Source organism: Oncorhynchus nerka, linkage group LG13 (assembly GCF_034236695.1).
Source record: "Oncorhynchus nerka isolate Pitt River linkage group LG13, Oner_Uvic_2.0, whole genome shotgun sequence".
Classification (NCBI taxonomy): domain Eukaryota; kingdom Metazoa; phylum Chordata; class Actinopteri; order Salmoniformes; family Salmonidae; genus Oncorhynchus; species Oncorhynchus nerka.
The window spans coordinates 63815549-63840701 of NC_088408.1; the positions used below are offsets into that span (position 1 = coordinate 63815549).

At 41.9% G+C, this 25153-nt stretch overlaps 1 protein-coding gene across 1 annotated transcript; it reads right to left on the reverse strand.

The window, feature by feature from the left end:
* Window positions 1-6406: 6406 nt before the first annotated feature.
* On the reverse strand, window positions 6407-25068 carry LOC115139839 (zinc finger protein 462-like). The gene is made up of 11 exons (XM_029677666.2): window positions 24959-25068; window positions 17472-17540; window positions 11304-17269; window positions 10881-11161; window positions 10566-10684; window positions 9894-10034; window positions 9403-9643; window positions 8929-9065; window positions 8518-8744; window positions 6987-7947; window positions 6407-6852 (listed from the first exon to the last, which is right to left on the reverse strand). Exons 2-11 carry the CDS (start codon window positions 17479-17481, stop codon window positions 6701-6703), a joined length of 8235 nt encoding a protein of 2744 aa, XP_029533526.2. The 5' UTR covers window positions 17482-17540; window positions 24959-25068; the 3' UTR covers window positions 6407-6700.
* Window positions 25069-25153: the final 85 nt, after the last annotated feature.

The window sequence follows — 25153 nt, forward strand, 5'->3', positions numbered from 1 at the left end:
ATTGAGTTGGAGGCGTGCATAGCCACGCAGTCATGGGTGAACAGGGAGTACAGGAGAGGGCTGAGAACGCACCCTTGTGGGGCCCCAGTGTTGAGGCTCAGCGAGGTGGAGATGTTGTTTCCTACACTCACCACCTGGGGGCGGCCTGTCAGAAAGTCCAGGACCCAGTTTCACAGGGCGGGGTCGAGACCCAGGTTCTCGAGCTTAATGACGAGTTTGGAGAGTACTATGGTGTTAAATTCTGAGCTGTAATCGACGACCAGCATTCTTACATAGGTATTCCTCTTGTCCAGATAGGGGCGGTAAGCAAATTGGAGTGGATTTAGTGTGTCAGGTAGGGTGGAGGTGATATGATCCTTGACTAGTCTCTCAAAGCACTTCATGATGACGGAAGTGAGTGCTACGGGCGATAGTCATTCTTGGGAACAGGAACAATGGTGGCCCTCGTGAAGCATGTGGGAACAGCAGACTGGGATAGGGATTGATTGAATATGTATGTAAACACACCAGCGTTGAACTGTTTTAGTTTTTGTCTATAGGCTTGGAGCAACAAAATTGAGTCCTAGTCAGATTTGCCTGTATGTGAAGGAGATGGGTTGTGCTGCAAGAGGCAAATAGTGGTCACACCAGATACTGACAGGTTCTGATCCAAACCCCTACACTTTTATTTAAGGTATCTGAGACCAAAGGATGCCTGTCTGTATTCCCAGTCATGTGAAATCCATAGATTAGGGCCGATTGAATTTATTTCAATTGACTGATTTCCTTATATGAACTGTAACTTAGTAAAATCTTTGACATTTTTGCACGTTTTGTTTATATTTTTGTTCAGTTTGTATATACAGTGCATTCGGAATGTATTCAGTCCCATTGACTTTTATTTAAAAAATGCATTAAATCGTTTTTTTCCCTAATCAACCTACAAAAAATACCCTATAATGACAAATCAAAAACCATGTTTGCAAAATCTGTAAAACTTAAATATCACATTTACATAAGTATTCAGACCCTTTCCTCAGTACTTTGTTGAAGCACCTTTGGCAATGATTACAGCCTCGAGTCTTCTTAGGTATGACGCTACAAGCCTGGCACTACAGTATTTGAGGAGTTTCTCCCATTCATCTTTGCATATCCTCTCAAACTCTGTCAGGTTGGATGGGGAGATGTCGCTGCACGGCTATTTTCAGGTCTTTCCAAAGATGTTCGATTGGGTTCAAGTCCGGGCTCTGGCTGGCCCACTCAAGGACATTCAGAAACTTGTCCCGAAGCCACTTCTGCGTTGTCTTGGCTGTGTGATTAGGGTAGTTGTCGCTGTTGGGAGGTGAACCTTCTTTCCCTCAATCCTGACTAGTCTCCCAGTCCCTGCCACTGAAAAACATCCCCACAGCATGATTCTGCCACCACCATGCTTCACGTAGTAGAGATGGTGCCAGGTTTCCGCCAGACGTGATGCTTGGCATTCAGGCCAAAGAGTTACATCTTGGTTTCATCAGACCAGTCCTTTATGCACCTTTTGGTAAACTCCAAGCGGGCTGTCATGTGCCATTTATTGAGGAGTGGCTTCCGTCTGGCCACTGTCATGACTGTCATGTGAGGATCAGAATAGGTCGGATCAGTTTGGCTATGAGGAACAGTAACCAGACCTCCTCTCACCCACAGAAGAGGAGAGGAGGGAACTGGTGTGGGGATTATGACACCTCTACACCCTTTTGTAAATTAAGGTAGAAGAACCCTCAAATGTGCATAGGAATGTGCATTTGTTTCACAGACAGTTTTCCCGCTGAAACTTTAACACGCTCAAGAGTGAATACTGGAACAATATTTCTAACATAAGAATGTGGGGAATGGTCAGAGATGAGCTATAGAAAACAAATGTTATTAAACTGATGTTATTAAAAAGGTTATGGAGGAAATACTGTAACTTGAAAAGTATTTACACTACAGGTATGAAGTCTCCATCCTTAACGTTGTATATAGTGCATTCATAGTGCTTTATTATGAAGCATGATACATATATTACTGAGGATAGAAATAAGTTGTTTCATCTAACACGTTCAAGCAGGAATGCATGATTCAAGATATTTTGATGTGTAACCTAATCCAGTGACTGTCATGAATTTCGGGTTGGCAATTAGACTATAGTTGCTATTTTACTGTCAAAATCGGACTCCACAATTTCCGGATTTGTTTTTGGTTCAAATAGAGATGAATTACATACATATGTACGTGCACTAACTAATATCATAGGCTAATTCATTTGGGGTTCAACACCTGAGGAAGTGGAAACTCGAAACACATGATCTAGATTGCTAAATGTAATACCCACTGATCTCGAGCACACAGGGGGAGAGGAGAGTGGCTCGCTCATCACAGCATCAGGCTCCAGCGAGGGCACAGGAACATGGGCAGACACTTTCACTACAGGAATCATGAGGATTTATGCACTTTACTGTTTGACCAAAATATGGCTTTAGCCACCCAGAAAATAGGATATTTTGAGTGAGGTGACAATGTAGAATGTGCTCTTTATACTTTTTGTCTAACTGATGAGCAGGTCTCTTGCCTGATGCCGTGTTTGACTTTGAATGTATGTTTTTGAGGCGTATCGGAAAACAGGACCAGCCCATCTTGGTAAGGGGGGCGGTCATTGCACACTGATCAGACAAAGGCCCATTATACACAGTGTACAAAACATTAGGAACACCTTCCTAATATTGAGTTGGAACCATTTTCAGAACAGCCTCAATTCGTCGAATCATGGACTCTACAAGGTGTCGAAAGCGTCGTTCCACAGGGATGCTGGCCCATGTTGACTCCAATCCATCCCATAGTTGTGTCAAGTTGGCTGGATCTCCTTTGGGCCGTGGACCATTCTTGATGCACCCGGGAAACAATTGAGCGTGAAAAACCCAACACGGTTGCAGTTCTTGAACCGGTGCACCTGGCAACTACTACCATACCCCATTCAAAGGCACTCAAATCTTTTGACTTGCCCATTTACCCTCTGAACACACACAATCCATGTCTCAATTGTCTCAAGGCTGAAAAATCCTTCTTTAACCAGTCTCCTCTCCTTTCTCGACACTGATTGAAGTGGACATCAATAAGGGATCATATGTTTCACCTGGTCAGTCCATGTCATGGATAATGTTTTTCTAAACTCAGTGTAGATTATTATAACAGAGAAATTACACAAAAATATTTTAAACAAATCTTTATAGGCCCATGGGCCGTAGGCCATGTCATGTTTTTCTAATATTTTTGTGTGTCAATTTTTACCAGCCCACCCAACTAAAAAATGCTCCAGCTCCTCTGGTATTTGCCAGAATTGCCAGATGGCAAATCCACCCAAGTCCATGTAATGTAACCATTCAAATCGTGGTCTTTAGTCTATAGTAGTAGCCAGCTGATGAAACTGGTTAGGCTAAAGATTGATTTTGAAAAATGTGATTACAATGTATAAAATATAATTGCGAGAATGCATTACAAATCAAGGAATAACAAAAGTTGATAACATACTTTTCTTGTTCTGTTTTATTTCAGAAAACAAAACATATGTTACATTTCCCCAATCCCCCCTCACCTACCATGCATCAAACACCTCAAGGTAAGACACCCATGCATACCCCACAAGTCAACAGACTATGGGAGGCTACATTGGGGGAACTACATACATTGGGGAGACTTGGGGAAACTACATACATAGAGCCATGACTACATGGAACTCTATTCCACATCAGGTAACTGATGCAAGCAGTATAATCAGTTTTAAAAAAGACACATTATGGAACAGCAGGGACTGTGAAGCAACACAAATATAGGCAGACACATGCATACACACACATGATCAAATACGCACACATACACATTTTGTGTAGATATGTGGTAGTGGAGTATGGAACTGAGGGCACACACTTAGTTGTGAATTCTGTAACAAATGTATTGTAATGTTTTTAAAATATTATAACTGCCTTAATTTTTCCAGAACCCAGGAAGAGTAGCTGCTACCTTGGCAGCAGCTAATGGGGATCCATAATAAATACAACAAATACAATACAGAGTTATCAATACATTTTACAAATACATGTCCTGGGAAAAAAGCGTTCTGCAGCATGGAGTCAGGGGTCCAGTAGTCCCTCATAGAGCCCTTCTTCACTAGCCCCATCAGCAGCACTGTGACCAGGAAGGTATACATTTCACTGACGGTAGTGTTCACTAGTTTTGAGAGCCTCCCTTTTACGCCAAGGGCAGTCTTCTTTTTCAGTTCATGAGCATACTTGCAAACAAATATGCATATTTAGTAGGCTAAAGGCATTCTGGATGTGGATACATTTGAAGAGAGCCTTGGGTTTTTCTCTAATATGATAATGAGCTTACCTGTTGGTTTCCTGCACCACACTCTCCACCAACTCCTCATCATGGAACATTTTAAAACCCCTCTGAGGGGGTAGGCAGGGTGCTTGTACACCAGACAGGGCATCATTGAAGTCTGTCTCCAATGGTGTGAAGTGACAGGATTTGAAATATGCTGAAAAGTGGCAATGGGCGCAGCAATTCTTGACTGTTTATTTGCGATTTATAGTGAAAGGAATTCTATGATTAGGGAGTTTTCGCTTGTCAAACATACATTTGCTTATTAGCGTTTTTATAGTGAATGGCATTTTTAGAACCAACATAAACAGAAATGGCTGCCATCACAAAGAACTTAAACAATATTATATTTCTCCCTTGTACTCACCAGAGATGTGGTATGTTGTAAACAAGTCTAGCTGTTAGGTCGCTAAATTGTTTTGTTGTCAGCGCAACCTGTTATTTAAACTGGTTTATGGAATGAGTTTTGCTGTGGATGTGTTCCGTGTGATGCTTGGACGAGGAAGTTTGCATTTATCTTTTACAATGAAAGGAATAAGGAATAAAGTTGTGAATGCCTTTTATTTTCCGACTGTACAAAACATTGTTTCGATGCTTTAAAAACAATGCTATTTAGACTTGTTGGTTGCGTCATATGTAGATGTTCTGTTGATACTGTTCTAATCACATATTTGCAATGGTATGCTGCAGTGACCACTCAACAATGATCACTAATATGTAATTGTATGCATCAAAAGGCTATTAAGTCATCTTCTGTCTTATGTAACCATACCAAACGTAACATATCATACTAATTTATGTGTCCTGGATTGTATTTGACTATGTTATGTCTAGTCTATGAGACCAGGCTGATTGAATACAAACTGGCTACTTGTATGAGAAAAACACTGAGTGAATGTGTGAAGAAATGTATTAAATAAAGGTTGAGTGTGATGTCAATGCAGATTTACAGCTGTTGCCCCTCTCCTCAATATTCCCCCATCCATTGTACATACAGTTGGGCTAACAAGTAATGTTACTTCTCTGAAAAGGGTAAGAGTAAAAATAATTAACTCATTTTCAAAACCTCACCTTGCAAGGATAACGCCACTGAGCCTTTTTCTAAAATGTTTTTATTTGAGTTGGGAGGGATCTTATACCATTCTTCCTTTCAGAATCCTTCCAGATCCTTGATATCCTTTGTCTGCGCTTATGGACTGCCGTATTCAATTCAAACCATAGGTTTCAATGGTCAAGTCCGGACACAGATGGCCATTGCAAAAAGTGGATTTTGATGTGTGCTTGCAGTTGTCGTCTTGCTGGACGATCCACGTGGCCAAGTTTCAGCCTCCTAGCAGAGGCAACCAGGTTATTGGCAGAGGCAATCCTGGTACTGGTTAAAGTTCATGATGCGGTTGACCTTAACATGGGCCTCAGGGTCAGCCCAATAACATCAAAGATCCACCTCCATATTTTACAGTAGGTATAGGGTTGTCTTCGGCTCATGCATTCTAATTGGACACCAAACCCACCACTGGGGTTTGTGGCCAAAGAACTCTATTTTCATGTCATCCAACAAATGTAAACGGAGTTTGCTAAACAGCATTGTCATTTAGATTGGAACCGGTGGTTTGGTCCGATGAGAATACATGAGCAGAAAATAACCCCATACCTACTGTAAAATATGGTGGTATATCATTGCTGTTATGGGGTGGGCTATTTTGCTTCCACTGGTCAATTTTGACCCCTACCTTTGAGAGAAAAAAATATTGACTTGTTTCTGAGCAATTGTACTGTATTCAAATATATATTTCCCTTTTTCTTAGCATACAATATTGCTCAGTATTTAAATGTATTTTATACTCATTTTTGATAATCCTTAACAAGGGTGTCAATAATTTCAGACCCCATTGTATTTACAAAAAAAACACTACCTCTTTCTCTAGATGAGACTAGGATTTTTTTCATTGCTTTGACCTCAGGAACAGTTCAGGAACAGCTAATATCCTTAAAACAAGGAAGTGTTTTCACAAATGAAATATCTATAAAACAATAGTTCTAGGATAGTCATTTATTACAAAAATGTTAAAAGACAACAGGATGAAAATATTAAGAAAGCACCAAAACTAATTCGTTGGAAATGTGAACCGCTGTCATTCTGGGATAAGACTTTTTGTCCTTTACAACAATAGCTGCAGTGTCTCCTCAGTCAAGACTAGTTACATGTGGAAACAATATGCAACCGTTTCAATTGAAATTCACGTAATCTCCTTGCTGTTAAAATCAGCATTTCTAAGCAGCAACACCCTCAAAGTCAGTACATCCTTATCAATTGCACCGACACACTGAGTTACAAGCCATGGCGCATCACATGTCGTTCCAGGTCAGTGCTGTTCATGAGAGTTCGGCCACAGAGCTTGCAAGAAAGCGCATTTTCATTTCTGGTCGATGGAATTATCCTCAGGGTAGCGGAGGCATCTATATTCAGTTTAGTGGAGGCATCTATATTCAGGGTAGTGGAGGCATAGAATAGGAATGATAATAGAATGAGTAGCAGAGTTAAACACCTGACAGGGAACCAGAAACAGTTTGATCAATTGGATGTCAATAGTTTCATCATGTCAAAATGTACATACCTTTTGGAGCAGATGTGTTGCCATTTTCATGATCTTGCTTATCGTCACTCATGGGGTTTTCTTCAGACTTTTCGTCCTCTACAGACCCTTGCTCCTGTTTCGTATTGCACTCAGGTTTCAGACTGTCATTCTTCACCACCACCTCCTCATGTTCCGGTTTCTCACTAGGATTCCTGTGTGTTTCCTCTTTGCCCTCTTCATTTTCAAGCACTGGCATTTCATGATAGTGGCAGGCTTCATTTTTAAGCACTGGCATCTCATGATATTGGTCATTTTGTTCTCCTATGTCCATCTCTCCAGGTTCTCGGTTCTCTTCCTCAAAGTCCATAAATTGTTCCTCTACCATCTCCTTATCCTCATGCTCGAGCTCCCCATGGCATTCTTCATATTGTTCCTCCTTGTTCTCCTCATAACTCAAATCATGGCTCTCGTGGAATTCACTGCTTTGGGCACTGTTCTCTGACACCTCATTATCTCCACCTTTGTTCACCTGATCTTGTTGCCCATGGTTCTCTTCACAGTCCATGGATTTTTCTTCTACGTACCCTTTGTTTTCGTATTTTTGGGGGGCAATGTCCTCCCCATTTTTCTCCAACCCTTTTTCCTCAACGGTATCCCCTTCTTTGAGCCCTTGAGTTTCTTTAAGTCTTCTGTTAGTTTCTTCCTGGTCTTTCTCTTCTTCTTTTCCTAGCTTCTCTATGTTCTCTCCCTCCTCCAGCACCTGCTGCTTCTCACTATGTCTGTGGTTGGTTTCTTCCTTCTCTTTGTTTCTTAGCTTGTCAGCGTTCTCCCCCTCTTCCTCCAGCCCTTGTTTTTCACCATGTTTATTTCTTTCTTCTTGGTCTTCTTCATTTTCTAATTCCTGGTCACATTTCTTTTCCTTTTCTCGGTTGACTCTATCCAGTCTGGTCTCCAGTTCCTCCAGATGGACCTGTCCCACCAGCTCATGGTTCCTCACGACCTACAAGAAAGAACAACACAAGTCAGAAGACATTTACATCAGATATAGAAGGTCAAACGACTCAACAGAGAAGAGTTGACTATAGAACAAACTTTCAGAATTAGCACTAATAAAACATTGTGTAAGAATACTACTAGTTGTGACCTTTGATTGGCTATTTGTCAACATAACCACTGTCCATGTGTAGAGACACAGGCTCATCCAGAAACATCCCTGATCACAAAGGTACTGTGCAGCTCTGATGGGAGTACAGGTGTAAGCAGTACAACAGAAATCCCCTCAAGTCTTTCAGAGGAAAAGTTGCGCAGTGGTCTAAGGTACTGCATCTCAGTGCAAGAGGTGTCACTACAGTCCCTGGTTCGAGTCCAGGCTGTATCACATCCGGCCGTGATTGGGAGTCCCATAGGGTGGGGCACAATTAGCCCAGCATCATACGGGTTTGGCCATCATTGTAAATAAGAATTTGTTCTTAACTGACCTGCCTAGTTAAACAAAAAAAAACAAGTGGATACCCAATCATATTGCTTACACCTATGCAGTCCTTTCAGATCCTAAGGGTAGAACACTAACCTGGTGCTTATCGCATAGGTGTGCCTCCAACTCGCTCAGCTGTGTGAAGTCAAAGTAGCACAGTCTGCATTTGTACGGCTTGATATCATCGTGCTTAATGAGCATGTGCAGATGCAGCTTCTCGTCACTGGAACTAGTGAAGGTGCACTTGTGGCAGCGGAACACGAGGCCCTGGAGATATCGCGATAGCCTTGAACGACGCACCTCTATCGGGGCCACCGGCTCCTCTGTTGTAACATGTGATAAAAACCCGGATCAGCAGCATAGAGTCGGGTAAGACACTGATAAGTATCCGACAGAATAAATGGTAGACAGCCAGATTAAGTGTCTAGTGAGTGTCATGGATGTATAAAGCATAATTGTGTATAGTCATAATGTAATTTATTGTGTCAATACCACAAAAATACCTACCACGATGGAGGACGATGTGGTCGATCATGCAGTTTTTGTTTTTGGTGTGGTAAAGACAGAGAGGGCAGCGTAGGTCCTTAGGAGCTTCTGTTGCGCTACTGGCATGTGCCGTCTCTATGTGTACATCCAAATTCTTCCTAATGTAAGCATTCAGAGAAAAACGTGTTACACTCATTTGGCAATACAGCATATTGCATTTACATTTAAGTCATTTAGCAGACGCTCTTATCCAGAGCGACTTACATATTGAGGCTTAATAGTTAGAAACAATTATGACCACGAAGTGATCATTTAAAGAGGGAGTTAATTTAGCAACCCTTGTCGTCACAGGTGCTAATTGTTCAATCACTTCAATTAGTTTCTATATTCTTAGATATCCATAGCAGGAATGTGTATACTAAAGCCCCAACGATGACCCAGCAAAGTCAAGCATTGGCATTTGAGCAGATTCTACCACTGAAAATAATATATTACCTGAAGCCCGTGAAAAAGGAGCAGTCCTTGCACCTCACCAGCCTTTTCCCATTGTGACGATTTATGTAGTGCCGGCGCATACTCTTGATGTGTGTTGAGGTGTAGATACAAAACTCACAGATGAATAACGCATCTTGAGTGGTCGCGGTGGCCTGTTGGCCTGGATGTCTGGAGGCCTGAGCCACCTGCCTGTAGTGGTTGAGCTGCCGCTGGACATCTGGGGGCTCCAAGTACACTGGTTCTGTAATGGAAAGTACACTGGATATTAGAACCACATTACATTCAGTCACTCAGCAGATGCCTTGTAGGGGTAGGGGAGGTGTGCTATTGACAAAATACTTGAGAGGTCAATACGCAAAATGTTATGTGTTTTTCAAAAATATTGATGGTCTGTATGCTGCACAACACATTTGATAATTTATAGGAAAGGTTCTTAATCATGAAGTTTAATCATTAAAATTCAAATAATGAATGTAAAGGGGAGCACTTGCTTTCAGTGAGGTCTGTTTCCTCAGAATCGTCAGACATGTGATTGCCTTCCTGAGGTTCTGGCAGGTTAGGGGCCTCCAGGGTGTGTTCCCTGTCCTGGCTACCGGTCACGGGGGAAGGAAGGTTCTTGGATGGGTACTCAGCTACTCCAGCAAGACAGATTAAAAAAGGAAACAGGTTTTAAAATCTTTTCCACAGCTTTTGCCATTTTATACAGTATCAAATTCTGCAAAATTAACAGATAAATATTTTTTTTTATCTTTAAAATGTGGTGACAGGACAAATCAAATCAAATTTTATTGGTCACATACACATATTTAGCAGATGTTATTGCGGGTGTAGTGAAATGCTTGTGTTCCTAGCTCCAACAGTGCAGTAGTATCTAACAATACACAAATCTAAAAGTAAAATAATGGAATTAAGAAATACATAAATATTAGGACAAGCAATGTCGGAGTGGCATTGACTAAATACAGTAGAATAGAATACAGTATATACATATGAGATGAGTAAAGCAGTATGTAAACAGTATTAAAGTGACTAGTGTTCCATTATTAAAGTGGCCAGTGATTCTATGTCTATGTATATAGGGCAGCAGTCTCTAAGGTGCAGGGATGAGTAGCCGGGTGGTAGCCGGCTAGTGACAGTGTGCTATATTAGTAAGGCTGCCTCACCACCATGTACTTTGAGCAGGTGGTTCTTCAAAAGGCTCAAGATGGTAGTTCTGTACCGACAGAGCCCACAATGGAAGGGTTTGATGGTCCCGGGGCGATGTCTAATATGGCGGTCAAACCTGAGGAGACATTTGCAGACAAGCTGTCATTTCACAAATTGATTTATTCAGATGTTTAAGCAAATCTTTATGGTTATATAGAAGCAAGAAAGAACGTTGTATTGTGGTAACTAAAAAGGTAACATCACAAGATAGAATCAATCACATACTATCAATACTCTCCTCTGATGTAAATATTCAATATATTTCCTCTTACATCTGCTTCTGTTGATGTGGTACGTTGTCCAGCCGTTTGAGCGCTGCTGTAGCTGCATGGCTCCGCTCATGTGAGCGTAAACCTTTCAAAGACATGAAAGTTCGCCCGCAGTGCTTGCACTCCTCTCCCGCTGACCCCCCCTCTGGTTCTGTTGTCGACGGGACAGGGGAAGGGGACCCCATTGGACCCATCCCTGTTGCAACAGATTCCACCTTTGTCACAATCCAATGACTGTCCGATTCCGCTGCCGTCAGAACATCGGGCAGTTCTTGTCTTTCATGCTGAAAGACAAATAAATGATTACGGTTGAGAATCACATATGGGAAAACACAGATGTATTTTTCCAATGTTGTACAGTACTACCATCTGTCAAACAATCACAAGCCCGTAGGTTTGCGGTTTACTGCATTATGTGCCACTTACCTTAACAGACTTGGTCTTTATTGGTGGCTCACTAAGGTGTTGTTTCCTCTTCTGTCCATTTTCCAGCGTCTGAAACTCCTCATTATGATGGTCGAGATGGGAGCCGAGGTCCACACTGCCCTGGATTTGGAGGTTACAGTATCCACATCTGTAGAACTCTGTGCCAATCTCTGAAGTCTTTGAAAGTATAGTGAAGTCCCGTTTGAAATCTTCGTTGTGGAAATTGGTGTAGTGGATACTTAGCAGGAGATTTGAATTGAAGAATAATTTCACACATTTCTTGCATTCAACTGGACGCAATGCGCTGCCTTTCTCACATTCTGGATCAAATAACTTGCAGACAGGTTTCTGCTGCCTGTGGCGATTTCTGGGCTTTGGGGGAGAGTGCAGTGTGTTAATCGGTCGGTGTTCGCTAGATTTGTGCATGCTGTTAGAGACTCCTGGATGGCAAATCACATAATGGGAGACCATGCCTTTTTCACTAAGACATTGGAAAAAACAGAGAGAACAGTTTCTCTTCTCACCAGGTGATTTGGTTTCCGGACTCAAAGAAGCCTTATGGTGTGGGGAGGTTGGAGGAATGCGGTGAGCTCTGAATGCTGGAACAAAGTGGTTGTTGAAAGCGGCATTGTCATGTTGCCTCCTATAGTGGGCTGCAAGGTACTTACAAATCAAAGTCGTATACGAGCACAGTGCACACTTGTAGGAAAACTCTTTGTCCTCAATTGGAGCCACTGTACTGTGGTTAATGCGAAGATGGCGGGCAAGACCTTTTTTAGTGGTGCAAAAGTACTTGCAAAGGTGGCATTTGACTATGATGGATTTCCTATTTTTTAAAATGGCAGCTTGGGCAATTGAGGTCTGGGAGCCTCTATATTTGGAGAGAAGATGTTTTTTAATGGCAGCGGATTTTTTCAAGGCCGGTTTGAACATATTGGGGGCAGATCGTTTGTGATCCATCTCATAGTGAGCTTTCAACTTCTTGAATTTTGCATGGATGACTGGACACATATTGCACTGGAAGCCTGCCAATCCTATCCTCTTACCCAATCGGACTTTCACACATTCATCTGGGTCACTGAAGTGTACAATTTCTTGTTCAAGTCTCTCAGTTCTGGCTTTGGTGGTTGGATGCCTCATCTGGCAGTGAGTTAGAACACCATGAGGGCGAGAGTTCACATACGGACAGATTGAACACTTGAATACCAGAGTCCCATCACCTGTACTAGATTTAGGTTCCTTTTCACAAGTTGATGGATCATATTCCGGATGTTTCTTTCCACAATGAGTTAACACACCATGGAGGGTGTTGAACTCTCCGGAACAGACAGGGCACCTCCATCGCTGGCTTGGATTTGAGGTTTCATGAACATCAGACTGCTCATGAACCTTCATATCATATTCTGGATGTTTCTTTCCACAATGAGTAAACATACCATGGAGGGTGTTGAACTCTCCGGAACAGACAGGGCACATATGTGTCTCGCTTGACCTCGAGGTTTCATGAACAGCTTGCTCTTCATGGACCCCTGGCTCTTCATGGACCCCTGGCTCTTGGGTCTGCCTACTACTAATGACATCTAACACAGATCCATCTTCCTTGACAGACCATGGATGAACTACACGGTAGTGGCTGCCGATACCCCCCATTGAAGTAGCCTTAAAGGAACATGCTCGGCATGGATAGACTTTTGTGTCACCTTCTCCGGACTGAAAAGATGGGGAGGTCTTCGGAACTTCCCCAAACCTGAGGGTAATATTTTCATGTTTAACATTGCACTCTGTGTTAGGCTTAATTGTTTTAGATAGAGAAGTCTTAGGGCCAACATGTAACCTCAGGATGATGGACTCAAGTCCAGTATTTTTATCTGGATGACGTTGCCGGTAGTGCCGGAGGAGATCCTTCGCTTCAGTGTGTGAACAAACACACCACTCGCAATGATAACCTGCTTGTAAATGGCCATCTTGGTAAGCCCAACGCATAATCGTTGTGATTGGGGCTTTCTCTTGGTGGTTATTCCTCAGATGCCTTTTCAAAAGATATATATGGGGAGTTATATAAGAGCATTTGCGGCATTTTAAGGACCTGAGTGGTGCAGCTTTCTGCGTGCCAGATTGTGAAGCTTTCACGGGGGACTTTTTAGGTGGTTGGGTTATTAATTTCTTGGGGGGGGTGCGAACAATGGTAGTATACCGGACAACTTGATCCGCAGTAGCCGGCAGATCACTATGTCTTAATTTCTGATGATTCAAAACACCCCTAACTGTGGCATTGTCATAGTCACAATGCTGGCAGTAAAACAACTTCCCCTCTTCTTCTTGGGATGAGTTAAGTGTGTCTTCTTGTACTGGCTGCGATTTGCCCATAACCGTAGCAGTATATTCAAGGATTTGCTTAGCAGTTAGTTTCATATCAAGGTGTCTTTTCCTTTGATGATTCAAAACCCCTATCACTGTTGGATTGCTATAGTTGCAAAGCTGACAGAAAAACATGTCTGCAACCTCGTCCTTCAAAAGAGGACGAGACAAGATGTGAGGAGAGTTGGGTGAGTGGACTGCTTTTGACTGAGATTGTTTGGTTTGCCCTTGAACCACAACAGTATGCCTTAAGATCTGCGCAGCGTTTGTTTCGAGATCACCATGCATTTTATTTTGATGATTCAAAATCCCCCTTACTGTAGAATTGCTATAGTCACAATACTGGCAGAAGAACTTCTCTAATTCTTCTTGGAAAATCTCAGATGTTAAGAATGATGAGTGAGGTGATTTGCCAGATTGGGCCAAAATCATAGCAGCAGTATATTCAAGGATTTGTTTATGAGTTGCCTTAAGATCAGGGTGTCTTTTCCTTTGATGATCCATAACCCCACTCATGGTTGGATTGTTATAGTTGCAAAGCTGACAGAATAACACAGCCTCTTCCGTCACAAGAGGAAGAGGTAAGATGTGAGAAGAGTTCATTGAGTTGACTCTTTTAGACTCTTCTGATGTTTTCATTTGCCCTCGAACCTCAGTAGTATGCCTGAAGATGTCATCAGGAGTTGTTTTGAGTTGACCGTGTCTTCTCTTCTGATGATTAAAAATCCCGCTCATTGAGGGATCTCCATAGTTGCAAAACTGACAGAAAAACAAGTTACCTGCCTCATTCCCAACATCAGATCTGAGGAGAGAGGAGTTAGGGGCCCCAAATCCAGCAGACTGAGATGTAGATTTTTGACTAAGAAGCTCAGATGTATATTGAATAATCTGATTAGTGGATATCTGAAGACGGCGATGTCTTAATTTCTGATGATTCAAAACCCCTGCAACACTTGGGTTGCCATAGTTGCAGTACTGGCAAAAAAACAAGTCAGCTACCTCATTCTCAACAGTGGATTTTAAAGAGGAATTAGATGAGTCATATCCAGTAAACTGAGGCTTTTCACATTGACCATGAACCTCAGCAGTATGTTTGACGACATTATCAGCAGTCACCTTGAGATGACTATGAGACGACATCTGATGATTCAAAACCCCTCTCACATTGGGGCTGCTACGAATCATAGCAGTATGTTTGATTATACTTTCAGCAGTTGACTTACGAGTACTGTGTCTTAACTTCTGATGATTCATAATGCCTCTCACTGTGGGGTTGCAATAGTCACAAAACTGGCAGAAATATGGACTCTCAACATCTGCCTGTGAAACACTGGATATGGGAGAGGATGTGTTTGGAGACTTAACTTCTGGAAGTTTGAATGGAACGTCTTCCTGTGCAACATCATTTTGGAGGGGAGTGCTAGGTGAGACTATTACGATGCCCTGTGATTTTTTACATTGACTACGAACCTCAGCAGTATAGAGGTGTATCTGCTCAACAGAAGCCTTGAGATCACGGTGTTTTGACCTTTGGTGATTCAACACCCCCCTCACTGTGAGGTTGTCATAGTTGCAATGCTGGCAGAAAAACATGTTCTCTGCATATTCCTGTGCAACATCTGGTCTGGAGAGGGAAATGTTGGGGGACTTAACTTCTAGGAGTTTAAATGGCTCCAAAACCATATTTTCAGGAGACACCTGTGTTTCGTCCTTAGGTTTCCTGGAAGTGGCAAGAGAAGCTTGTTTTATGCTGTCAATTGTCAATCCTGCCTTCGGGTGGCTTTTTTGGTAGTGGACAAGCATGACAACCACTGACTTATTGCTGAATACACAATGTTTGCAGTGGTACAGTTCCACATCGACTCCCATGGAAGCAGAACATGCTAATGAGGGTGTATGGGTGATATTAACAGTTTCTTTATGTGGGGTCGGAGACCTCTCAGGAGAGACAACCTCTGCATTCTTTAGGCTGGAGGTTTGCCCTAAATGTTGTGATGTAGAGGGTTTATGTTCAGTGGGCTTGGTAGTAAAACTGCAGTACATTAAGGGATTGCTCATTTTCAGTTTTGGATGCTTGTTTTTGTAATGGGGTTTCAAGTACTTGCCATTAGAAATGGTGAATGGGCAGGCAAAGCACTTATACACCAAATCAAGCTGATCTGATCGCATCATGAACACATTTGGGGCTTCTGGGTGATGATCCCTATAGTGCTGCTTAAGGTCATCAGGGGCGGCAAAATCAACCGGACACTCCAAGCAACGGAAGGTGGCAGTCCAATCATCTGGATTCATGATGTACTGAAAGTCATACCTGATGTAAGGGTGCATTCTCTGGTAATGGGTGCTCACACTGCGAGATGACTTGTGACTGTAGTCACAGTGTTTGCAATGATAAAGATTTTTGGGGTTGTCCCTGCTTTCCCCATTTGCCAACTGATCTTCTATTTCATTTCCCGAGGCATCTAGTTCAGTTCTCCAGGCATTTCCCTCCTCTTCATCCTCGCTAACCTCAAAGGTGAAAGCAGTGCCCCCTGATAGCTTACTTTGGATGACTGTACTTTCTGGGCTTGTTTTGATATTTTTCTTAGCGGGACTTAAAGGAGTGTCATCATGCGTTCTCTTCTTGGTGGTTTTAGCTAATGGCTCTGTCAGTGACATTCCATTATACGTTTCAGGTTTGAGATTCCGCTGTTCTGTCACCGTTTTGTCCAGCAGACTTGAACCCATGCTGTAAAAAAGGTAACTGTGCTTACTTCGCTGGTGAGTGTGAAGATCTTCCAACCAAGTCGCAGAGAAGTTGCAGAGCGAGCAGCAGTGAGAGCCCATCTGTTCACTTTCTGAATGAAATCTCTCGTCAGTTACTTTAGAAACACCTTTACCATCGTCTTGGTCATAGCTATGGAAAGGCGCATCTGACATGACAGTCACATCACGCGCACCTGATGGCCTTGGGAGGGTGGACATCTTCATTGGCAAGGAATTTAAAGATGACTCATGCGCTGAACTTCCAGGTACGACTCTGAATTTAGAACAATTTCCTGAGGATCTCACTTGAGTTCGCAGGTTCTTCAACAATAAGCTAGAGCTAGGAATGTTTATGGTTTTCAAGGTAGACTTGGAATTCACTCTCCCCACGTCCCCTTTTTTGCGTTTGAGTGCTGACACATTTTTGTGATTCTTCTTACCTGGCAGTGACACTTTGGCATTGAGAATCTTGCCCCTCAAATACCGTTTCTGTGTTTTCAAGGCCCCGCCCTTACCAGGACCCCTTACCGGCACCTTGTGATATGTTTTTTCATGTTTGATAATAACTGTCCAACTGGAAGACGTAAACACACAATGCCGGCAAGAGAAAAACTTTTTTGAACTGTTGTAGCGAGTGCTACTGTGAGGTGGCGTGGAACTCTCTGAGGGAGTAGAACTCCCTTCGTTTTGTGAAGGATCCACATCAACGCCATGCACCTTCTTCATGTGTTCAAGGAGGAAATACTTTGATTTGAAGAGGAGGACACAATGGTTACACTGGAATGACTGACTTGGAGACACGGATTGTTGAGAGCCTGGTTGACCTTGGGTCATTTGGTCAGACTTGTTGAGGCGCCCGGAATCTGTGGGAGTATAAAATATCTTAATAATGAATGAAAATAATATACAACTACAGAATAAAAATGTGTATCATCAGATATTAATGACTAAATGTGCCATGCACCTAAGCATTTCCAGTCTGACTAAGCAGTTAAAAACATCAGGTGATAAAGTTCACCATTCTCCTGTTTACAACTTGTATTATGGTATAAGAACAAGTCCTACCTTCCTCCATCTCCCCTGGCTCTGTGAGATTCTTGATCCCAGAAATTCACTGACAAACAGGAGAGAAACCTGTTGGGCAGCATAATAATTTAATGACAGTAACCAGGTTCCCATCCCAAAATGTTTAAATTAATTACGCGAAAAATGGTGGTGAAAACACCTTTATGCGCAAATGTTATACGACTCGGGAAAGCATGCAGTTTATTAGGATACAGATGAAATACATTTAGATGAAAGTGCACTATGATGAGCTTGATGCTCCTTTCCAATTAATAGTGAGGGTCTTATTCTGGTGACATGATGATAAGATGCTTGGCTGCTGTTTGACAAATAAAAATAATCTCACTCTTATCTATAATAATCTCATGTACAGGATAAAATGTAAAAGATTCCACTCATCAAGCTACACAGAAGACCCAATCATGACAAAGCAAAAACAGGTTATTTAAAATGTTTTCAAATTTACTTTAAAAAAATGTTCTTCACATTTACATAAGTATTCAGGCCCTTTACTCAAATCAAACTTTATTTGCCACATGCGCCAAATACAACAAATGTAGACTTTATTGTGAAATGCTTCCTTACAAGCCCTTAACCAACAGTGCAGATTAAGAAGAAGAAAATACTTACCAAGTAGGCTAAAATAAAGAGTAACACAATAACGAGGCTATATACAGGGGGCACCGGTACAGAGTCTGTGTGCAGGGGTAGTTGAGTCTTAAAATAGTATCCATGAGTTCATCTGACTCTGGGTAAATTAAACAAACACCAGAATCTAGCAGTTTTATCCCTTTAAAGCTTACTTTGTGGACTGCACCACCAGTCAGTGATAGTAGCAGGGATAAAAATAGCCATTTGACAAGACCATCATTGTCAACCCCCCCCGTGTAACTACAAATATAAATGTATAATCCATGTTTTTTTTATTTTCTTAAAAGCACCTGGATGCAAGTGAAACGGTAAGCAAAAACATGGAATTTGGTAATATGTGAAAACGTGCCTTTTGGATTTTGTGTAAGGTCACCTGCATTACGCAATGTCGGCACTCCACTTGTTAGAACAAGGAAGTAAAACCTTGAAGGTTTTAGAATCTCCCTCTGGTGGACAAGTTGACCTGTTTAACAAATGTGATTGGATGGTTGCTTAACATAATGGATAATTTTGCCAGGTTTACCTGAGAAAAGCTATCAGCTAGCCATTTTAGACCAAAGGTCTAAACAATGGGTCTGTACAAAAGTTTGTGAGTATGGAATCCGCAGTAAGGGAAACAGCACCACTGTATGTATCCCCAGCTATTGTTTCGTTGATGAAGCAGAGGTAAGGAGTGTTGCGCAAGGTGGTCATTTTTTTTTGCAGTACACATTATGCTGTTCTATCACGCATACAAAGATGACCAAAGGACAAAAAAAACTGTTCATTATTTGCAGTAATGTCTTTGTAATATCGCAAACAGACGTAGCAGTTTCAGCATTAAGGGTTCCAGCTTTAAAGTTGGTAAACCAGTTTAAATACGCTATAAAAGTCCTGCCTACTTCCTGGATCATGTCCCTTGCTGTGCAGCGATATGCTTCTGTTACTAGCTAGTAGCGCCTAACAATACAGTAAAACGTCAAAGTACAAAAAAAACAAGGCCAGGAAGAATCCAATCAACACCCCAAATAGCACAGTAACAGTAATCCAAACTATACGTATGTAAACGGGAAGAATTTCCGCAAGATATACAAAGAATGACATGAACAGCAGTAGATACAAGTGAGCCATGTCAAGAATCCAGTATTTTAAATAAGTGTGTATAAACAGTTTAACTAAAATATAAAGTACAAGTACAAATATTATACTGAACCAAAATATAAAGCATGTAAAGTGTTGGTCCCATGTTTCATAAGCGGAATTAAAATATCCCAGGAATTTTCCATACGCAGAAAGCGTATTTCTCTCAAATTTTGTGCACAAATTTGTTTACATCCCTGTAAGGGAGCATTTCTCATTTGCCAAGATAATCTATCCACCTGACCGGTGTGGCATATCAAGAAGCTGATTAAGCAGCATGATCATTACACAGGTGCACCTTGTGCTGGGGGCAATAAAAGGCAGCTCTAACAAATACTGAGGGTAGTGCGTATGGCCCAGTACATCACTGGGGCCAAGCTTCCTGCCATCCCAACCTGACAGTCAAAGACTCCAGTCACCCAAGTCATAGACTGTTCTCTCTGCTACCGCACGGCAAGCGGTACCAGAGCACCAAGTCTAGGTCAAAAAGGCTCCTTAACAGCATCTACCCCCATGCCATAAGACTACTGAACAATTAATCCCCCCCCACGGCTACTCACTGTTTATTATCTATGCCGTCACTTTACCCCTACCCACGTGTTAAAATTACCTCGACTAACCTGTACCCCTGCACATTGACTCGGCACCCCCCATTGTTATTTTGTGTTCGTTTTATTTTATTTTTTACTTTATTTAGTAAATATTTTCTTAACTGCATTGTTGGTTAAGGGCTTGTAAGTAAGCATTTCACGGTAAAGTCTACACGTGTTGTATTTGGAGCATTTGACAAATAAAATTTGATTTGACAATGCCACAGATGTCACAAGTTGAAGGAAGGAGTGTTTATGTAATAAAGCCCTTTTGTGGAGAAAAACAAATTCTGATTGGCTGGGCCTGGCTCCCCAGTGGCCTGGCTCCCCAGTGGTTGGGTATGATTTTAAGCAAGAGACATCTAAGCCTCCCCTAACACGGATGACGCTGGGCCAATTGTGCGCCGCCCCATGGGGCTCCTGGTCACGGCCGGCGGTGCCACAGCCTGGGACCGAACAAGAGACATAGTGGCGCCTCAGCACTGCGATGCAGTGCCTTAGACCACTGTGCCACTCGGAAGGCTTAGATGTCTCAAGTTGAGGGAGAGTGCAATTGGCATTCAGGAATGTTCGCCAGAGCTGTTGCCAGAAAATGAAATTTAATTTCTCTACCATTACCTGCCTCCAACATTGTTTTAGAGAATTTGGCAGTACGTCCAGTCGGCCTGACAACCGCAGACCACATGTATGGAGTCGTGTGGGCGAGCGGTTTGCTGATGTCAACATTGTGAACAGAGTGCCCCATGGTGGCAGTGGGGTTATGGTATGGGCAGGCATAAGCTACGGACAACGAACACAATTGCATTTTATCTATGGCAATTTGAATGCAAAGAGATACCTTGACAAGATCCTAAGGTATCTGTGACCAACAGATGCATATCTGTATTCTCAGTCATGTGAAATCCATAGATTAGTGAATTAATTTCAATTGACTGATTTCCTTATATGAACTGTACTCAGTAAAATCTTAAACTGTTGCGTTTATATTTTGGTTTAGTATATTTGTCCTACAGTACTTCACACATGTATTATACACACCTCAACCTAACGTAGCAGGCGTAAAAGAAACACCTGAAACTAGATCCCTTACATACTGGTCTTGACGAGAAGGGGGGGGGGGGGTTCTCTTCTGCACTGTTCAACCAATCCAGTAAATGTGGAGGAGCTGTTAAGATGGAGTGTCACCTTGTTAACATCCAAAAGCGGAAGTTGTGTCACAGGCTCTCTTTTCCAGGATGCTGGGGAATTGGCGAGGCTTTACGCACCCTGAGACACCCTCGGAGAGTGGGTGAATGAGATTTAAACATGAACACACAGTGAAAACCTATTTAGCTTCAAGCACAACAGAGGCATGGCAGTGACTAATAACAAAATAAACAAGGGAAACTTATAGGCAGGTGTAATCGTCATGTTGGACATTTTGGATTCAGAATGGGCATAAGCGCTGTAACCTTAAAATGGCAGCCATATTGGATTTGAGGCAAAATCCGTGGTGAACCCAGAGAGAATCTGTGGTGGCCCCGGACATAATTACAAGAGTAGGGCCTAAAGATACAAAATCCTTCAAGGAACCTTGGACCCCCCAAAAAATTGAATTCCAAAGCCTGAGCCCACTTGTTTTCCATCGAGCTGGTTAAAATAGACTCAACGTTTAAAAAAAACATGCCATCGTGAGCATGTTGAGTTTGTCTATCCCGATCAGACGCGATCAGGATACGCAGGTTGAAATATCAAAATGAATTCTGAACCAACTATATACATTTGGGGACAAGTCGAAACACATATGTAACATTCATTCATGGACATTTAGCTAGCTAGCTTGCTGTTGCTAGCTAATTTGTCCTGGAATATAAACATTGGGCTGTTATTTTACTTAATGTACAAGGTCCTATTTTTTTCTGGATCTTTGTAGAATACCGACCCATTTTGAGTCACACAAAATCATGTGTTTTCTACAATTAATCCACAAATTAAAAGGGAGAAACCCTTTTGCTTTCTAGTAATCTCTCTTCCTTCAGTCTTTTTCCTCTGTGGATTTTATATGGTGGTTGGCAATCAACTTTAAGGTGCATTACTGCAACCAACTGGACTGGAGTGTGGACCTCGTTCATCTCTCAATCGCCCCCGTGGGTATACGCTTCTAAAAACCAATGAGGAGATGGGAGAGAGAGGCGGGACTTGCAGTGCTTCAAGCATCTAAAATAGAGCCAAGTTTTATATTAGCGCCCGGCGGCTACGCAGGCCAGGGATGCCAACTGGTGAGAGCCTAAAAACGTGACACTTTTTTGTTGTTGTCGAAACACGCAAAATAAATCCCTGCTAGGGGGAAATGCAGGTTAACTAATTACACAACAAAGAATATGATCTACATGATCAGTCTGCGTGTGTAAAATAAAGTGGTTAATGTGAACCTAACAGCTAAAAAATGTAAAGAAAGCAATCCAATGTTACTTGTTGCCTAGACTTTACTGCAAATGACACTCTTGAGAAAAAACATTACACTAATATTGCAGTTAGCCATGACAGCCTTTACAATAGAATGCTTGTGACCACACACATCTAAATATTGCACTTAAAATAGAAATAGAATGAAACAAATAGGCATTCTATTTTTGCTCTATTATAGTGGCCACTATAGTAGACACTGATCAAGTGCACAAGGCTACATGTGTGCAAAAATAACATTCACTGAGTAAAACACTTTATAATCCCCCCTCACAAGTGTTTTTGTCAAATTCAACAACAAAATCAATATCTTTGGGCTACACTGCACATTATTACATTATACACTTTCTGCCTGTGGACATCTGTTCTACAATGTGCCAGCAGAGCACGATACCGTTTGTTGGCATAATTGATCTCTTTCAGGCAGAGTACACCTGGCATACCCCTTTTTATCCAGTGAGAAAGAGGGAACGTGTGTTGTGTTCCTTTCACCTCTATAGTGGCATCCAGCTTAAGCCAGGCCCAGCTCCAGCTACACTTGTTAAACAAACAACACCTCATTTTCACTTAATTCTCTCATTCTGAAAATTAACCACATACTGTAAAGGGAAAACATTAGTTAACAGATAGTGGTTTGCTAGTTAACTAGTTAACATTTCACAGATTGCCAGGGTCCAGTAAGCAACCAAAGCGTTATAACTTGAGGAACGGCAAGGAGTCGTATACCAGTTAACACTATCGCGAATTGGTTAGGTTACTAATGTTAGCTCATCTGATGTTGTAGTGTTAGCTGTCGGCCTTTAATAGCCAGCTAATTTTCAAAAACTCAATAATTTGATCAGACAAGTTGGCTAATGTTGCTCAACATTTCTCTGGCTAGCTAAAGGAGAAATCGATCCAGCTAGCAAGATTCTTAAACTCAACAGTCAGATAGAGCTTCACAGTGCTACTGATAGTAGTGGTGGCGCCTGCCTTGCAAGTGCAAATACAGAACACACAACATTCTATAATAGAGCTGTGTTATTTGACGTGTCAAATAGTGTTATTTGACATATATTTTTTGACACGCAAAGATCCAAACGACGTTCCATAGTATGCCATGAAGCTAATAGCAGTGGCGCTATTACTGTGTAACTCCGGTTGGGCAACATCTGAACAATATCGCACTTGGTAACTTAGTGTGTATCGGTGCTCAACCAGTCGCGAAAGCCAACATCACCCACGACAGAGAACGGTTGATTGTCAAGGGCAATGAATTCCATTATCTTGGCGTTAATGGATTTCGCCTTTGAGTTGTCTCGTTGAAATGTTGTTACTATTTCAAATGACTGCTCGACTTGTTGACTGCCTGATCCACACAGCAGACATTGTGGGCTAGGTAAGGAATGCTGTGTTGCAGGTGAACCGCAAAATTGTACATGGTGTCACTTACCTACATTGTATAGGTATGCACGTCAGCTTTGACATTAGTTTATCACATCAGCGTTAAACTAGACATCGGGCCGATACCGATGTTGCCATTTTTAGCTAATATCGTCTGATTCCGATATGTTCACCGATATATTGTGCATCCCTAATGGACACTTTTTAAACCATGCAGGTTTCTCTGACCAAACAGCCTAACCTAAAATGGTGCCCAATCCAACAAAAACAAATGTCTTGTCATGTAACAAACTATCCTAAAAAATGTATCCTAAAAGCAGGCCAGGTCAAAGTAAAATGGACAATATGGAATGGACAATCACAACTGCTTTCCGGAATTTTTGACAAGTTGTCATAGCAAAAAATAAAATAATTCTGCACTTCCTGCTGTGTAAACATGTTGTAACTAGAGTCAAGATAATTCCTGATAAAGATGGGTAGTTGATATTCAGAGCTTAAATAGCCAAACTGATATGTCACAGGAATCTGGACTAATAAAGCCAATGCAACAGCCTGTTTTACAAATGGTGGGCCTACCACATGCTTGGGCATTCCTACAGTTATATTGTGGGCTGATATGGTAGGCTACACCCCAGTAAGCACGGGCCGACGTCATTTTTTGGTACAGTCCGGTCACCTTGATTTCCACATCCACAGACATTCGTTTTTGGTCCGGTCCAAATCTGAACCAATCATAGACATCGATGTTTGGTTCAGATTTTTTAGCGGCCTGGACCAGCCTTGATTTGACCCAAACATAGACGTCTATAAATTACGCCCTTTCAACTTTACAGTCAACCCAAAAATGAGCCTGATATCAACATTAGGAAAATACGTATTTTTCAACGTCCTGGAAAATATGTACACTGGCCTTAACAGTCCTCCAGACGATAGTGTATCCGTTAAGTAAATAGCGACCATTAGCGGCTGGCTGGAAAACAACATACTGCAAACTCCGATAACTCACTGCAGAGATTGATCAAAAATCACTTGCTGCATTTGTTATTAGAATCAAACTTGTGACCAAAATTAAGATGATCCGACTAACTGTTTGGCCACTCAATTAAATTGACAACATTTTCGTCCCAGCCCTAACGTTAGGTCTTGTCGAAGAAGAATTAACAAGGGGCGTGGAATCTGAACCCCTCTATTTGATCCACCATAGAAATCTGAAATGGTTTAGCATGCAAATAGTTAACGTTACAAAACGTGGCATAATTTACCAAAACGTTAACGAAATATATTGAATAGCCTACTTACACGTTCATACAGAGAAAAGGGGCGCCTCAGACAATGTTTTGAGTCCTCAGTGTGCTAGCTAGCTTCGTAGATGTTCGTCGCCATGTTTTTCCCGCTCCTACAACAACATGCATCTTCTTACGTCTGCGGACCAAGCTACACTGGTGACCAGTAGCTAGAGCTAGAGACTACAAAGAACTCTGCAGTCAAGCAAGA

What these genes read in the sequence shown, in the direction of transcription:
- LOC115139839 (XM_029677666.2), bottom strand. An exon ending in CCACATCAACAGAAGCAGAT is followed by an intron (nt 10,685 to 10,880) that starts GTAAGAGGAAAT and finishes ATGTCTCCTCAG; the next exon opens with GTTTGACCGCCATATTAGAC. An exon ending in GGAAACAGACCTCACTGAAA is followed by an intron (nt 9,644 to 9,893) that starts GCAAGTGCTCCC and finishes TTTCCATTACAG; the next exon opens with AACCAGTGTACTTGGAGCCC.